General features: G+C 40.9%; 1 protein-coding gene across 2 annotated transcripts in view; it reads left to right on the top strand.

Moving 5' to 3' along the window:
- Window positions 1-15,416, top strand: part of NPR3 (natriuretic peptide receptor 3) — a 78,005-nt gene extending 62,589 nt beyond the window's left edge. The window contains exons 4-8 of one of the 2 annotated variants that reach the window (XM_029060414.2): window positions 77-212; window positions 4,402-4,496; window positions 6,395-6,530; window positions 7,900-7,984; window positions 9,839-15,416. In XM_029060414.2, coding sequence (XP_028916247.1) covers window positions 77-212; window positions 4,402-4,496; window positions 6,395-6,530; window positions 7,900-7,984; window positions 9,839-9,950 — 564 coding nt within the window. In that variant the 3' untranslated portion in view covers window positions 9,951-15,416. Of the gene's footprint in view, window positions 1-76; window positions 213-4,401; window positions 4,497-6,394; window positions 6,531-7,896; window positions 7,985-9,838 lie in introns of both variants that reach the window. The other variant, XM_029060413.2, reaches the window with a different exon arrangement.
- The last annotated feature ends 1,153 nt before the right edge of the window (window positions 15,417-16,569 follow it).

Here is a 16,569-nt window from a genome sequence, read left to right as displayed (position 1 = left end):
ACTAAACAAGTACCCAACAGCCCTCTTTTCATCCAAACAGTGCAGTTGGTCTAACTCACCATCATCTCCATTTCAGGTCAACATGTTTGTCGAAGGATTCCATGATGCCATTCTCCTCTACGTTCTGGCTTTACATGAAGTAATCAAGGCTGGGTATAGCAAGAAGGATGGAGGAAAAATTATTCACCAGACTTGGAACAGAACATACGAAGGTACATCTTCTTTGGTTAGACTAGAGTTCAGTAGTGGAAGAGTATCTGTGGCTGAAAGACCACCTACATTTGGGGTGGAAAGTGGTGATTTATATAGCCTCTAGATGGTAAGCTTGTTGTGGGCAGGGAATTTGTCAGTTATATTGTACTCTCCCAAGCACATAGTACAGTGCTCTGCACACAGCACTTAAAGCAGTGCCTGGCTCGTAGTGAGCACATAACATATACCATTAAAAAACCAGCAAGCATTCAATAAATACGATTGACTGGCAATTGACTGACTTATAAGGTTCATTTACAACCAAACTGCAGGACAGCTCTAGACTGGAGACTCCTTGTGGACAGGGATCGTGTCTACCAACTCTATTTTATTTCACTCTCCCAAGTGCTTAATACAGTGCTCTGCACACAGAAAAAATTCAATAAATACCATTGCTTGATTGCTTGATTCAAATGGGATCTACTCCTTTCTCCTTCCCAGACTAATTCTTTGACCTCGAGAGGGAAATTGACTTTAGGGCACTGCAGAGGTCAGACCCTGTCCACAATTCTCCTGATTCCTGCAACCCTTGGTCTGGATCAGGCCAGGCATGGCCCTCCTTCAAAGCCCACCACCTCTGTTTCCTCCTGCACTGCCAGAATACAGTTTCAGAGGTGTTCACCTGGGAATGGGTTCACCTGTCCCTCAGCACTTAATAATAATAATAATTTTGGTATTTAAGTGCTTACGATGTGCCAGACACTGTAAATTCAAACAAATCAGGTTGGACTCAGTCCCTGTCCCACATGGGGTTCACATTCTCAATTCCCATTTTTCAGAGGAGGTAACTGAGGCACAGAGAAGTGAAGTGACTTGCCCAAGGTCACACAGCAGACAAGTGGTGGCCTGTATGTATGTGCATATCTGTAAATTTATTTATATTAATGTCTCTCTCCCTGCCCCTTAGACTGTAAGCTCAAAGAGGGCAGGGAATGTGTCCATTTATTGTTATATTGAACTCTCCCAAGTGTTTAGTACAGTGCTCTTCACACAGTAAGCACTCAATAAATGCAATTGAATGAATTGAATGATTGAATGCTAGTTTAACAGTCTGTGCCTTATGGAATAGAGGAGAGGTGATTTATAAATGCCTTGTCCAGTGCTTTACACACAGTAAGCGCTCAATAAATATGATTGAAAGTGAATTTATGGACCAGAACTGCTGCCCCAGCTAGAGGTTTCTCGCCCTACCTCTCCTCTCTTCCTACACAGCCACACTGAGCTCAGAAATAGTCCTGCAACTCCAAGTACCTAGAGCTAGCTGGGTATGGTATGCTGGGCTATAAATGAATTTAGGCTCACCAAAAGTGGCTCAGCCCTCACTGTCTGGGTGACTTTGCCCCTACTCAGTGATTCCACACAATTCCTAGCAGCCCAAGGGGGATGTCCATCTTGGAAGTGGGGCCTGGGACATTCCCAGATCAGCCCTGCTCATTGCTGGTCTGGCCTGATCTGGTTCAATCTCAGAAGGCATAATTTAGGGCCTTCCTTGGCCAAGAAAGGAAGGTTTGGTCCTAGAACACTGGCCTGTGCTTTAAAGACTGAAAGGTGTCTAACCGCTCTGAGGCTCAACTTTCTATCAGTAAAAAGGGAGGAAAAAATGTTATATCCCATATCAATCATTTTGTAAAACAGCAGCCCAAGGAACACTCACTATGTACATGAGAATTCGTCAGACTTTGAGAGAAAGCATTCTTCCCAATGGGAAGCAGTGTGACTTAGTGCAAAGAGCACAAGCCTGGAGTCAGAGGACCTGGGTTCTAATCCCAACACAGCACTTACCAGCTGTGTCTCTTTGGACAAGTCACCTCACGTCTTTCTATATGAAATGGGAATTCAATACCTGTTCTTCGTCGGGTTGTGAGCACCATATGAGACAGGGATTGTGTTCAACCAGATTATCTTGTATCTACCCCAGTGCTTAGAACAGTGTTTGGCACAGAGCAAGCACTTAATAAATACCATAATTATTAATATTATGTACTTTATGTAATTTTCATAATGGGATAAATGAAGCTAGACGTGTTGTTCCAAAGAAATCATCATTTGGTGACATCTGCTCCCTTTGTCATTACCAAAAATCACCAGTCTGGATTCAGTCTCTTCTGAGTCTTTGAAATGATTCCATTAGCATAGTGTGGTAGGTTCCTGTAAGGAATGTTTGAAATGGGCTGTTACTTGCAGACTAGAGGGGATATCAACTACACTAGGATCAGTTGATTATTCATTTGATGTCCTTTCTTCACAGACAAGGTTTGTGTCTTTCTCACAACTGCTACAAGTCATTGGCTTCGAAGACCTAACCTTGTTTATTTAATTATTTTCTTTAAAGAAGGTCTGAGTCCAGACTCTGGAATTTTTTATCCTAATCGCTGAGAAAGTTAACTAACATTCCCAATGAAGTATTTGAGTAAAAGGAAATATTTCCCTTTGATAAGAGCAGCAATTACTTTGGAAACATAGCCTGTAACATCCAATATTTTCTACAATATTCTCAACATAGACCCATAACCTTAAAGCAGGGAAACACTATAATCAGCTTTGTAGTAAGAAATGCAGTGTTGGGTGAGGAATTCAAATGACCCATTGAGTATTTCAACCTCTGAGTGTGTGAACTTAAAAAAACCAACAACCTGATATAATAACTTGGTGTCTTGCACGGATTTAGCTCATTCCTTTGAGAAATGTTTTAAAATTCAACTAGACTGGAGGCAGTTTCAGCCTATTAGATCATTTCAATTTTTTGATGGCTTAGTGGTCATTAGCACCTAGTAAGGGCTAAATAAATTCATTCAATCATACTGAGCACTTACTTTGTGCAGAGCACTTTACTAAGCACTTTAAATACCATAATTATTCATTATTGACGAGATGCCCCCATGATGACTGCTACTACCTGCCCTAGCCTGGATCTACCCTAAGAACGATTTGTCAGAGTAGGACGAGTCAGAAAACCCAGATAACATTTTCTGTAGCAAAAGTGAGCTGCCCCAGTTCTTAGGACAGTGCTTGGCACATAGTAAATGCTTATCAAACACCATAATTTACTCAATCAGTCATATTTATTGAAAGCTTACTCTGTGCAGAGCACTCTACTAAATTCTTGAGAGAGTACAATACAAGAGAATTGGGAAACACATTCCCAGCAAAAAAGCAGCATTTCAAATGCTTACAGGGCAATCAAAATGAATTATAATAATAATAATGATGGTATTTGTTAAGCACTATGTGCCAAGCACTGTTCTAAGCACTGAGATGTGTGTATGTGTGTGTGTATTGCGTGTATATCAATAAAACTAAATGCTATAATTTTCATCTTAGTAAATTGATGTAATGTCCAAATAAGATTTATATTATAGTCCAAATCCTTACCAGTGGGAGGACTATTTCTAAGTCACACAGTCCAAGCCTGGGCATACTCAAACTGAAGGTCAGCAAACCTAAATTCAATCTTTCTAGAGATTGATGAAGCCCAAGTTACGGACCCTTCCCCCAGAGTGCCCTACCCCATACATAATCTTTGCTAGCAGGGCTGAGCACCTGCCCTGATGAAGATTGCTGGGAGAGTGGTCTTCTTTCCTTGGGATTGAACAGACCAAAAGCTACACTTTAATTTCCCTTGGAGTCAGGTGGTGCAAGTTTGCTGACTCAATAACTGACCAAATTTGGTAGCAGTTAAGTGACTTTCCACTTAATCTAATAAGGTCTCCTGTGTTGCTCTCAGAAAGGAAGAAGGCTGACATGCTTAGGCCATTGGGGTAAGGACTGATGAAGCATTAGCTTATTACTCATTTCAAAGTTATGACAGACATTTAATATCTGCTTTACACTTATTAACAGCTGTGTGGTCACATGCTCTTTCTCAGACACCAAGTGGAGGTTAGAACAAGGTCTAGGCATGTCACTTTGCTTTTCACTCATAATTCACACTGAGCTTCTGGGTATTTTCTCCCTCTCTTTTTTTTAAGGAAGAAATGTGAAGAATTCAGGAATGCAGGCAAAGATGAAATTACAATTTTTTTTGAGAAAGCCAGGAAATGTGTTGATGAGATTTCCTGTTGTATTCATTTTTGTCAACTTATTTTCTCGTTGGCTTTGGCAGAGAGGTATTTTAAGCTGCTTTCTCATTCTTCCCATGCCATCCTCTAGGAATCGCAGGACAGGTATCCATAGATGCTAACGGAGACCGATACGGAGATTTCTCAGTGATTGCCATGACGGACACAGAAGCAGGCACCCAAGAGGTAAAAGCAGCAACCATTCGTTGAAGTGAAGACTGGACCACTGCCAGATGTTCCAAATCAGCTTGTCCTCCAGTCAACTTTTCTGGAGTCCCAGTAGGAGAGTAGTCTGCGCCCTTCTAGGGCTCACCAGCTTCTTAGCCAGCATTTATTGGCAGCGGCTCCCACCCGCTCAATCGCAAGGTCTTGGGTTACAATGTATGTATCAGAGAGACAGCAGTGTGCATGTGTGAAATAAGCCGCCTAAACCAACAGCGAGCTAACTGCTCACGTAAAGGAAGTAAATAAACTCTTCCAGGGAACATCATGCCCCACTGGAAGACGTAATCGGCTAAATTAAATCAACTCCCGTGAGTGAGTAGTTCATCCCAGAGAATATAACTCCAGATTCTGAAGATGATAGGGCTTCAAATGTACTCCTTCTCTTCCCACCCAAACCCTGTCCTCCTGACTTTCCCATTGCTGAAGACAGCACCACCATCCTTTCTATTTCACAAGCCAATAAGCTTGGCCTCAACCTCGATTCATCTTTCTCATTCAACACACATATTCAATCTGTCACCAAATCCTGTCCTTCATAACCGCTAAAATCCACCTTTCTCTTCCATCCACATTGCTACCACTTTAATCTGTACACTTACCGTAGCCAACCTTGATTACTCTATCAGCCTCCTTGCTGATCTCCCTGCCTCCTGTCTCTCCCTACTTTATACTTCCCTTCATTCATTCAATCATATTTATTGAATGCTTACTGTGTGCAGAGCACTGTACTAAGCACTTGGAAAGTACAATTCAGAAATAGAGACAATCCCTGCCCACAAAGGGGTTACAGTCTAGAAGGGGGGAGGCAGGCATCAAAACAAGTAAACAGACATTAATTAATATAAATAGAATTATAGATATGTATATATATATATATACACAAGTGCTGTGTGGTGGCGACGGGGCATAGAGCAAAGGGAGCGAGTCAGAGTGAGGGGAAGGGGAGGGGGAGCTGAGTTAAAGGAGGGCTTAGTCTGGGAAGGCCTCTTGGAGGAGGTGAGCCTTCAGTAGGGCTTTGAAGGGGGGAAGTATGATTGTATACCACAGTTCACTCTGCTGCCCAGATCATTTTTCTACAAAAACATTCAGTCTATGTTTCCCACTCAAGAACTCCAGTGGTTGCCAATTTACCTCCGCATCAAACAGACACTCCTTACCATTGGCTTTAAAGCACTCAATCACCTTGGTCCCTGCTATCTTACCTTGCTGCTCTCCTACTATAACCAAGCCTGCTCACTTCATTCTCCTAATGCCAGTCTACTTGCTATACCTCAGTCTTGCCTATCTCGCTGCTGACCTCTCACTCACGTCCTGCCTCAGGCCTGGAACGCCCTCCCTCTTCATATCTGACAGACAATTACTCTGCCCCACTTCAAAGCCTTATTGAAGGCACATCTCCTCCAAGAGGCCTTTCCATACTAAGCCCCACTTTTCCTCATCTCCCACTCTCTTCTGCATCTCTCTGACTTGCTCCCTTTGTTCTTCCCCTCTCCCAGCTCCACAGAACTTATGTTCATAGCTGTGATTTTATTTGCATTCCTGTTTGTTTCCCCCCTTCTAGACTGTAAGCATATTGTGGTCAGGGAATGTCACTGTTTATTGTTGTATTGTACTTCCCCAAGCACTTAGTATAGTGCTCTGCACACAGTAAGTGCTCAATAAAAATGATTGAATGAATGAATGGGCAGGGAATGTGTCTGGAGTCTCTGCTGTATCGTATTCTCCCACGCATTTAGTGCAGTGCTCTGCCCACAGGAAGAGCTCAATAAATACAGTTGATTGATTGGACGATTCTCATATCCTTTAGGGTAGACCATGGTTTGCATTTGTTTTTTATCTTTCTCTGGCCTTTCCTACAGGTGATTGGTGACTACTTTGGGAAACAGGGCCGTTTTGAAATGAGGCCGAACGTGAAATATCCATGGGGCCCTTTGAAACTGAAGATAGATGAAGCCAGAGTTGTAGAGCACACAAATACCACTCCGTGCAAATCATGTAAGTTCAGTGACTTAATAAGTTGATTTCTTTTTTCCTAACAATGAGGGGAAGGCAATTGTTGCCAATAAAAAGGATTTATTCAGCTCAAAAGGTGGCTAATACAGCATCTTGATAGGCCTGCCATATCGAAGTTGACAGTAAGGTATTCCACCCCCCTCAGCTCCTCGTTCCTCTCTCCAAATTAGGCCAAGCCACTAGCCAGCATATGCGAGGGATAAAACATGAAGGAGGGTGATCATGAAAGACAAATCAAGTGGAAATGTGTTTCACATGAAGTAGAGAAGATACATTCTGATTAGCTCTACTAGAGTACCATATACCCTATGGGACCTTATTAAATGAGGATAGAATTGAATTGAATTGAATAGTCTCAGTTGTAAGAAAAGTTTGAACTTGTACATTTTTCCAAAGCAGGTTTACATCATTTATCTTACTGTATACTCACAACACCCCAGCAATCAATGAATTAATAGTATATATTGAGTGCTTACTTCATGCAGTGTTTTATTCATTCATTCATTCATTCAATAGTATTTATTGAGCGCTTACTATGTGCAGAGCACTGTACTAAGCGCTTGGAATGAACAAGTCGGCAACAGATAGAGACAGTCCCTGCCGTCTGACGGGCTTACAGTCTAATCGGGGGAGACGGACAGACAGCACTGGGAGAGAGCCAGGTACTAGCATCTCCCATTTACAAGATGAGAAAACAAGCTCAGATAATTTAGTGGCTTGGCCAAGTTTACCCAGCAGGCTAGTGGGAGAAACCAGGTCTTCTGACTCCCAGATACACATTTTTTTTCCACTAAGCCACACCACCTCCCTGTTCTCTTGCAGAAGCCTATGCAGTCTCATAACAATAGCATGTTCCTTGTTTGTTTTATGGTATTGAGCACTTCCTATGTATCAAGCACTGTTCTGAGCACTGGGGTAGATAGAAGTTTATCAGGTTGGACACAGTCCCTGTCCCACATGGGGCTCCCAGTCTGAGTAAGAAAAAGTAGGATTTAATCTCCATTTTACATTTGAGGAAACTGAGACACAGTGACTTGCCCAAGGTCACACAGCAAGCAATTGGCAGAAATGGGATTGGAACCCAGGTCCTCTGACTGTCAGGCCCATGCTCTTTCCACTAGGCCACGCTGTTTCTCTATCTATGTTCCTATCCATCTTATGTCTTTTCCCTTCCTCTCCATCTATGGGAAAATGTTAATTGGGACTCCAAAAAGTAGGAATGTTCAAAGAAGGGAGGAAAAAAATGCTGGTTTCAAATGGGAAATAGGAAACTTGTTTCAGTGAAGGAAAAAAAACCAAAAAGCTAACATACTTAAAGTGGACATTGATCATATCATTCCCTTTCAAGCAGGGGGTCTAGAGGAATCAGCAATCACTGGAATTGTTGTGGGAGCCTTACTGGGGGCAGGATTACTAATGGCCTTCTACTTTTTCAGGTGAGTATCCTTGACAAGCACTTCCTTTATTGCCTGCCTCCCTTCCTCTTGCTCAGCACATTTTGTGATCTGCTCAGTTCTTCTCTGAGCAAGAGAGTGACTCAGTAGACCTAATTAGAGAACTTAAAGAGTTACCAATTCCAGCAATGACTGAAAGCTTAATTGGTAATCAAAGAAAGGTGGAAGCTCAAATGATGATGTTAATTTCTTCTGGTAAGTAGTAATGCCTTTGACTGTGCAACATGATTACAATCATTATTACTGAGAATGGTAATGTCCCCACACATTCAGTCAATGCCAGTTTACTTCCAAAGAGGAGCCTACTAGTACAACGGTACTAATGCTAAATGTGTTTACAACATCTGAGATGGTCCCAAATCAAAACTAGGTATTTTTCTTTTTTTCACTACTCAAATGGCAATCCCAGAGGTGCCAGGTTTATTAACTGCCAAGCCAGAGATGCCAAGGCTATGAAATGCGTAGTCAGAGGTGGTGGGCCTATGAATGACCAATTCCAGAGGTGCTAGGGTGGAACCCAAGCAGCTCTTGCAAAAATCAAGTCCTATTCAATTTGGGATCCTAGAGCAAGTTTTCCCATTACTTAGTTTCCACCGCTCTATAAAATAAGGATAATTCTGTTTTGCTACATAATGCTGTGATAAAGAACAACAGAGAGTGGATAAAAGCTCACTGCAAATCAGTTGGAGGAGTGTGACTATGAAATAAGCCATAACCTTTGGACTTGCCCACTCTTTACTGATGCCACATACTGAGCCCAAATCTTTTCCTGCGGGACTGGATGAGAGGATTTTTGAAACAGAATCACTCTGATCTACCAAGAATCGCCATAATCAGACACCCTTGTTACAGTTTTAGAATAATATTTGGCTACTCTTACCCTGTGACTTCATTATTGTTATATAAGCTGGAAGCTCTTCACATCCCAAGTATGTTTCTACTTGCCACTGAGATGTAGAAAGATCGTGGGGTGATAAAGCATCCATTCCTGGGAAGTCTATATTTTCCAACCCCTACCTCCTAATCCCTAGAATCTCTGCTGCCCAGTGAATGGTACGATGGGAGTGCAAAACTGTGGAAAGCACTTGGAGTTGGAGGGCTGTGGGCTCCATTCCTGGCATAAAAGAAAGGTACAATGGGAGTACCTGAAGGGGAGCAAAAGGGAGAGGAGGAAAATTGGAGCCCTTGAAGGCTGGGGGCAACTAATTGCATTTTTCAAATTATTCTCTCCAAAAGGAGGCCCAGCTTGCACCCTGGAATTGGACAGCCCCAGCTGGACATGTACTAAATTCTCAAACATCCAGATTTTTTGGGATTTCTTTTTGTGTGCGTGTATACACTCTCATGGACCAGGGACATAGCCAGTGGTGTGCTCTGTAACTGAGTATACTAAAATGTCCTGTTTGATTTCTGGCTTCTTGAACAACTCAGGCTTGCAAAATGTAGGTATCCTAGTAGTCTATAAAGTGATTCAGTAGTTTGGGGGACCATTTTGTGGTAGCTGTTTTGTATTAGTCACTGGGCAGAAGTAATTTGATCCTGATCCCATGCACCAAACAGCAGTTTGGACCCCGCTTACAAGATTAAAAAGGGAAATGCTTGTTTCCTGGTGCCTTGAGAAAGCATCTACTTTTTTCTCTACATAAGGCCTTTGAGTTGAGGCAGAGTGTCAGCATGCCCGGCCACTTTAATCTCTGACCGGAGTTTCATATTCTGGCACTCCTCATTTATCAGCAGAAACCCAGCTGTCCCCTGGGGCCATCCTTTGTAAAGGAACCAGAGCATTTAATCAACAGATTGGGGATTTCTCATTTTGCTCTCTTCCCTTTCATGCAGGAAGAAATACAGAATAACCATTGAGAGACGAACCCAGCAGGAAGAGAGTAACATCGGCAAGCATCGGGAGTTACGGGAAGATTCCATCAGATCCCATTTTTCTGTGGCATAAAGGAAACTGCTCTATTCTTCCTGATATGCTGTAGGGATGTGGAAGCAATGAAAGACATCAATGTAACAGAAGGGGCTCATGAAGAACTCATTCTTTTCAGCAGTTACATTCTGTTTAAATTTCTTTAGAAGCTCAGGAATGATTTACTAATCACATTATGCCACATGGCCTTTCATCTCATTACAGAGCAATATAAAGATGCAATGTTAACGTATAAGATATTCATAAAGTGTTAGAGGGTCCCCCGATCCATTTATTAGGTGCAGCAGTTCGGATTTAAATCCGACACTGTCTCTTTTTGACCCCCTCCTCCTGGCCCTGACTCTGGATGGTTCTTCCTATACTGCAAGGATATTAAAATGTGGTTTCTCTACTTGGTGCACTGCTCTAGAAGTAGAATAAAGCATCGTGGAGGATAACTTCATCTTGGAAAGGATTTTGCACTCAAAAAGGACACAGCCGTTCTAAGAAATTGACAGGACAGAGATCAGTGTCATTCTCTCGCCGCAGTTGGTATTGAGGCTAAAAAACTGGCTCTTTCTTCAGGCAACGTATAGTTCCAGATTATAATTAGGTGTCTGCAGAGAAGACCGTCTCCCCACTCCCTTCAGCAACTCTTAGTGTAGTGAATGTGTAAATAGTGATGGGATGAGAATGTTTGTACAGGAAAAGCAATTCTGATTTTTTAAAAATTAAAAAAAATCTATTCCACACTAACATTTTATTTTTAGGTATTTCTATCTTGTATTTTGCTATTAGAAAATGTGTCTATTTTTTCATTTTTTAAGATTAAAATTCAAAAAACAGTGAAGGAATTGAATATTTTTAAAATGTGAGGAACCTTCCCAAAGAGACATAAGGATGAAGCTTCAGGTGCCCTGGCGTGTGGGTGCTTCTTTCCTCCCCCTCCCGCCATCTTTGGCCTGTACAGAATCAGAACCCTTGGCTGAAAAATAAAGGGGCAGAAACATGTCCAGGTTACGGGTGCAAAAAGAGTACAGCAGCTTAGCAGCTACTAAATACTGAGTCATCTTAATGAGAGACAATTCTTCACCTGCCTTTCGAGGAGGAAATCTGAATGGGCTGCTACACAAGGGTAGGTAAGCTACTAAGATTAAGCAGTATCACCAAAGGGACAAGGCTTCTCACGGGCAAATACATGAAGAATGATACTAAGTACAGAGAGCCAAGTCACCCAGGCGAGTAATTCTTATAAAAAGAACTTGGAGGCTTGATGCAGACCATTCTGACTAGAATCCCTAGGTGGGCCAAAGTCTGAAAAAAAAAAATTTTGGCATTTGCTACCTGCTTTTGTACCCTTGAATCCTCATCTCCATCGAGTGCTGTTTATTTAGCAACAAATAAACATTTAGCTTGGGACCAATAGGAAAAAAGGAAGAAGAGAGAAAATGGAAAAAGGGTAGAATATTGGCTTACCCTAGAAACATCTCCAAATCGTACCAGCTGGAATTATAGAAAGATAAGCCTTTCCCCTGAAGAACCCTAAGCACATGAGATGTTTCTTATTAATCTACATATTGATTTGTCTGCGGTATCAAAAACATGGTGCCAGAGTTTTAAACATAACTCAAATCTTGCTCAACCTAGTTCACTTCTTTCTCCCTAATCCATTCAGCTTCTGCCACCAACCACTTCTCTAAAAATGAGTGGCTGAAGTTCCCATACAATTTCATATTTCCCTTCTGTTACTTCAAAGTAAACTATGATATAAGCAAAAAAAAATGACATTAAAAAAACCTCCAGGTTTTGTTTTCAACTGTTGCAACTCCAGATAAACCTAGTTGCACTTCTTTATGCTGTTAGTCAGGCTTTAAACAGAGAAGGAAACAGACCAAAAAGTTTTTATTCATTTTTCATGCATCTTGAAAATAATTTCCTTTCGGTTATATCTATTTTGTATAATGGGCAAAAAACTTGAGTGACTGTTTTACCCTCTCTGTTGGAGGATTCAATTTTATAAAAAAATATTTTAAATTGATAGCACTGTTTCTCATGCTGGAAAATTCTGCCTTGCTATATGCACCACAAACTATTTGTACTCCACCTTGAGAGTTGACTTGATCTTAATAATCTTTCCTTAAATGATAAGGGATCTCCCAGTGCCATCACATATCTGTTATTTATCATATAGGGAAAAAACTTCCTACCAACCCACCAGGCCAGAGAGAGCCCCCCATAAGAAGCTCTCTTTGGAATGAGTAGGAGTTTTGTGGTATCTGGTCAAGAGTGCTCTATATAATTATAATTTATTCCTAGAGTGAGTCACTCATTCTATAGATTTTTTGTGTTTCCATTATCATTATTATTATAGTATTTGTTAAGTGCTTACTTTGTGTAAAGCACTGTTCTAACCACTGGGAAAGATGCAAGTTAATCAGGTTGGACATAGTACCTGTTCCACAGTGTCAAGTGGGTCCTCTCTCGTGACTGCCTTTTAAGGTTCTATACCTCCAGGGTGCATCTGGGCTACCATACTTCAAAGACTAAGTGGCATACCCAAAGATTCTAAGCAAGTCAGGCCTGAGGCTCATGGGATTTTGATATTTGGACTTAGAATTCTACTTGCCAGGTCATGTCTCAACAGTTCTGGTAGGCAAGGAGCTTTAAGGTTTGAAATTCACTCTATTCCAATCTTCTCCCTCAAGCGATTAAAATAAACATATTTTGCTTGCTGGATCATCAGAAGTGAAAAAGGAACTATGTTTTCTAACTCTTCAGTGGTTTGCTTTTTTTGGTACACTATATATAATAATAAGGGCATTAAGCATAATTGAAGGCAATTTTTTGTTGATTAGCTGAATTACTATTTCTTCAGAAAATCAAATAACCTTTTCCTGATCCACTGGTAAAATTCCATACCCCTTAGAAAGTTCATTATATTTCCAAGGGAATTTTAATTAGAGGAGATGAGATTATAAGAAACTTTGTCCTTAAAAAAGAGTGTCTTTTCCTGTCAGCTAATCAATCAATGGTATTTATTGAGCACTTACTGTGTGCAGAGCACTGTACTAAGCACTAGAGAGAGTACTATACAATGGAGTAGATAAACATGATCCCTGCCCACAAGGAGCTTACGTTCATTATTTGGGTTTATTTACTGAATTCCTTCAGGTGTCAACCCAACTTCTAAGTATGAAAAATTTAATAAAAATAATGCTTAGACCTTATCCCACCCTTCCTCACCATCCTTTTTTCCTGCATATGCTGGCATTGGGAGTGTCTTTGTAAGACTTTATTCTTTGATGGTTTCACTTTTTGATAGAATTAATAAATTTGAGCTAATGGCAAAATTGTCCTTTGGAATCAGTTATATTTATTGAGCGCTAACTGTGTGCAGATCAATATACTTAGCACTTAGGAGAGTACAATATAACAGAGTTGGTACATTTCCTGCCCACAATGAGCTTACAATCTGGAGAATCAAAAGCATAGTAATGCATAGAAGATAAGCAAGTAGGTGGCAAAATAGTCTTCTATTATATGAATGCTTATGCTTTAGATGGGCTAAACTTTAACTTCAAAAGCACTGCCCTTTTGATCATCTCATAAAATCAAATAAAAAAATGTTTCTCATGAATATAATGAATTAAAATCTTGACTGAAAGCAGCCAATGACTAGTTGTGCAGGGTGCCATTTTAATCCCAGTGGATTGCTCTCAACAAAAACTGAACTCAGGTTCAGTAGAACAGCTATATGACCCCAAACTCCATTGCATAGACTGTTTGGAATTGCAGATACATCCAGGGGAGACGAATGAGAAAACAGTGAGGCAGGTTTTCAAAGTTACCTTTTGCTTTTCCAATTGACCTTTAAAATGGGTTCAGAACTGTAATATGGTTTCCATTCAGCATTCTTCAGGGAAGCCAGATTCAAAATGAAGGCTGGGGGGAAAAGGGAGTGTCCATATGGTCCTTCGCCATAGCAGGGGGGGCCAGTGCAACTCCAGGCATTTAGGAAACTACCAGAAGGCCAACCCAGATGTTTCCTAACTCTTCTCCATTCACCAGGGGTCTTAAAGATGGTAGATAGAGGTTGAGTCTCTATTTGGCCCTTATAAGTGCAAGTGTCCTGTGACTCAAACCTGCTGCCATTTCAAAGAAATAGAGGGAAAGTATTCTTCTTCTATAGGAATAAGGCTGGCTCGTGAACAGAATCCTTACCCAACAATAACTCTTGACATTTTCTTGAATTAGGTAAAACCTGTAATAGCCTATAAAAAAAAAAATTGGCCATCATACATCACACCCTCTATTGTCCCTTAGTTGTTCCCAAAAGGTAGCCTTGTAGAGAAATCACTTTCAGAAGGTGCTGGGTGACAGTACATTCAAATTTCTTGTTAACCACTAGTGATACTTACACATCTAAGGCAAAATCTTCCAAAGAATTTGACACTGCTCATATCCATAGATCAAGCTATAGTGCTTCAGACAGTTAGTAGGATTTGACAACAGTTGAGTCTCGTAGGCCACAATCCTTATAGCTTTTGATGTTTCTGGGGCTTGTCGTTTTCCTAGGAGAGGTGTGAAAAGCTGAAGAAATTGTCTTATAAAAATTTGGAATTTCCTTATTTCTAATCTAAGCCATTATGCACAAGGAATGAAAGCACCATACCCTCTTAAATTCTATGACTTCATGATTACTGGTGTATTTGTTTATCTTGCAATGGAGGTAGTAAACCGGAAAGGAGAAAGGAGGAGAGAAAGACTCTGAGATTAATGCAGGAGATCCTGTTGGTTATGCAGTGCCAAAATCTAAATCCTCAGAAATTATTCCCAAACAAGTTCTGTACCTACTGAAATAACTGGCTGGATTATCCAATACATTTGGATCTCAAGCTCCCTCAGGGTGACATGGTGGACCGGCTTTATTCCTTTTGCATGCCTTAGAAATCAATCAAATTTACTGAGTGCTTGCCGTCTGCAGAGCACTGTATTAAGTTTTTGGGAGAGAACAATATAACAGAGTTGGTAGACACATTCCTTGCCCACAATGACCTTATAGCCTCAAACTAAAAGAGGACCCAGGATAGAAACTGTAGGGTTTTAAATCTGGCTATTTTCATTTGGGGTGATATTGTTCATTGTGAACTACGTTTCACCTAACAGGCACACTCTCTGGTCTGGTAAAAAAAAAAATGAAAGGAAAAGCTGCACAAACTACAGTATATTGTACTAATGTAAGTAGAACTATCTGCATATAATGGGATTTAATTTATTGTTGTTTTGTGTAGAAAAGGAGTACTAATGACTGTGGATATAACCTCTGTTCATTGTGTAATATATTTTCTTTCTTGTGAAAGTGGGTAATTTTTAAAGTATCTACTTCATTTGGTGTCTATTGAATTACGTGTGTACATGTTCTGGTAAATGTTTCTATTATGCAAGAATGCCACATAACCAGATTATTACAACACATTATCATTAAAAACATCTACACTACCTGGACAATGTTTGGTTTTTTCTCATTTGTAAACAAATAATGCCTTCCAAAATGAATTCACCAAGTGACAGGCAGACACACTCCTTGAAAACTTGTCCACTGAGAGTGGTTTAAGCAAAAGGCTTAAGAAATGGGTCTTGATTAACAGCATACAGAGAAGCCATTATGAGCAGATTTAAGGGATTACAGGTCATTCTTCCTATAGCAAAGTGAAATTCCCAGAGCAGAGTTTTCTAGAGATGCAGTAAAACTATCCTATGGAAGTGCAGAGAAAACAGCTAGCTCTTTGCTAGAACTGGGTTTCTGCTCAGTTGCAGAGGGAAGAATTGTGTTCTCATTAGAACTGCCTGCTGAATTTCTGTCATGTTTATTGAGGGGGCAGGCAGTTGCCTATAAGTGAGCAGACCTAGCCTCCGTGACCTTCCTCCCAAATAGAGTACACCTGAGGTTAATTCTGACATTTACACAGTAGCATAGGGTGCCTAGCGACCCTACAAAATGTATAGTAGTATGGGGTGGGGAAAGGAGGAAGAAGATATTCTCCAACTTGGCACACATGGGTTGGTGGCCTTGGGTTTGAAGATGATGCCACTGACAGTGAGATTGAATCCAATAGTTTGAGCCTCATGCTCTTTCCCATTTGCAAACAGTCATTCAGGATGAATGTTGCTCAATACCCAGTCGGGGAAAGGAATGTCTTATCACCAGCTGGGTATGAACTTGAGTTGTTTTAGCCATAGGGGTGATGTTTTTGCAAGGAGTAAACCAAAACCATACTATCTCATGGGGCCCATGAAATGCAAGAGGACTGGAATGGAGAAGGGTGCAATCTGTGATCATAAAACTGAATATTTCTAAGACCACAACCCTCAGCAGGCACCACTGTATCCTCAACTATCTTGAAAGTCTTCTTTGAGTCTGATATGCGTGGCTTGGGAAGTGCTGGGGGGATACTGCCAAAGGGAATAAAGAAAGATAATGATTTGCCCTTTCATGGGCTTGCCTCAACCCATTTCAACTCTCTGAGGAGAACTGAGCATAAACAATTTGCAAAAATTTTGAATAATTTGATAGAGTCCAAGGATCAGCTATCAGTGCAGTGCTTCTTTTGTGTAGGGGACAGTGAGAAAAATCCAACAACTCCCCTGTAGGATCTTG

This window comes from Ornithorhynchus anatinus, chromosome 3 (assembly GCF_004115215.2).
Source record: "Ornithorhynchus anatinus isolate Pmale09 chromosome 3, mOrnAna1.pri.v4, whole genome shotgun sequence".
Taxonomy (NCBI): domain Eukaryota; kingdom Metazoa; phylum Chordata; class Mammalia; order Monotremata; family Ornithorhynchidae; genus Ornithorhynchus; species Ornithorhynchus anatinus.
This window is presented reverse-complemented; position numbering and strand designations above follow the sequence as displayed.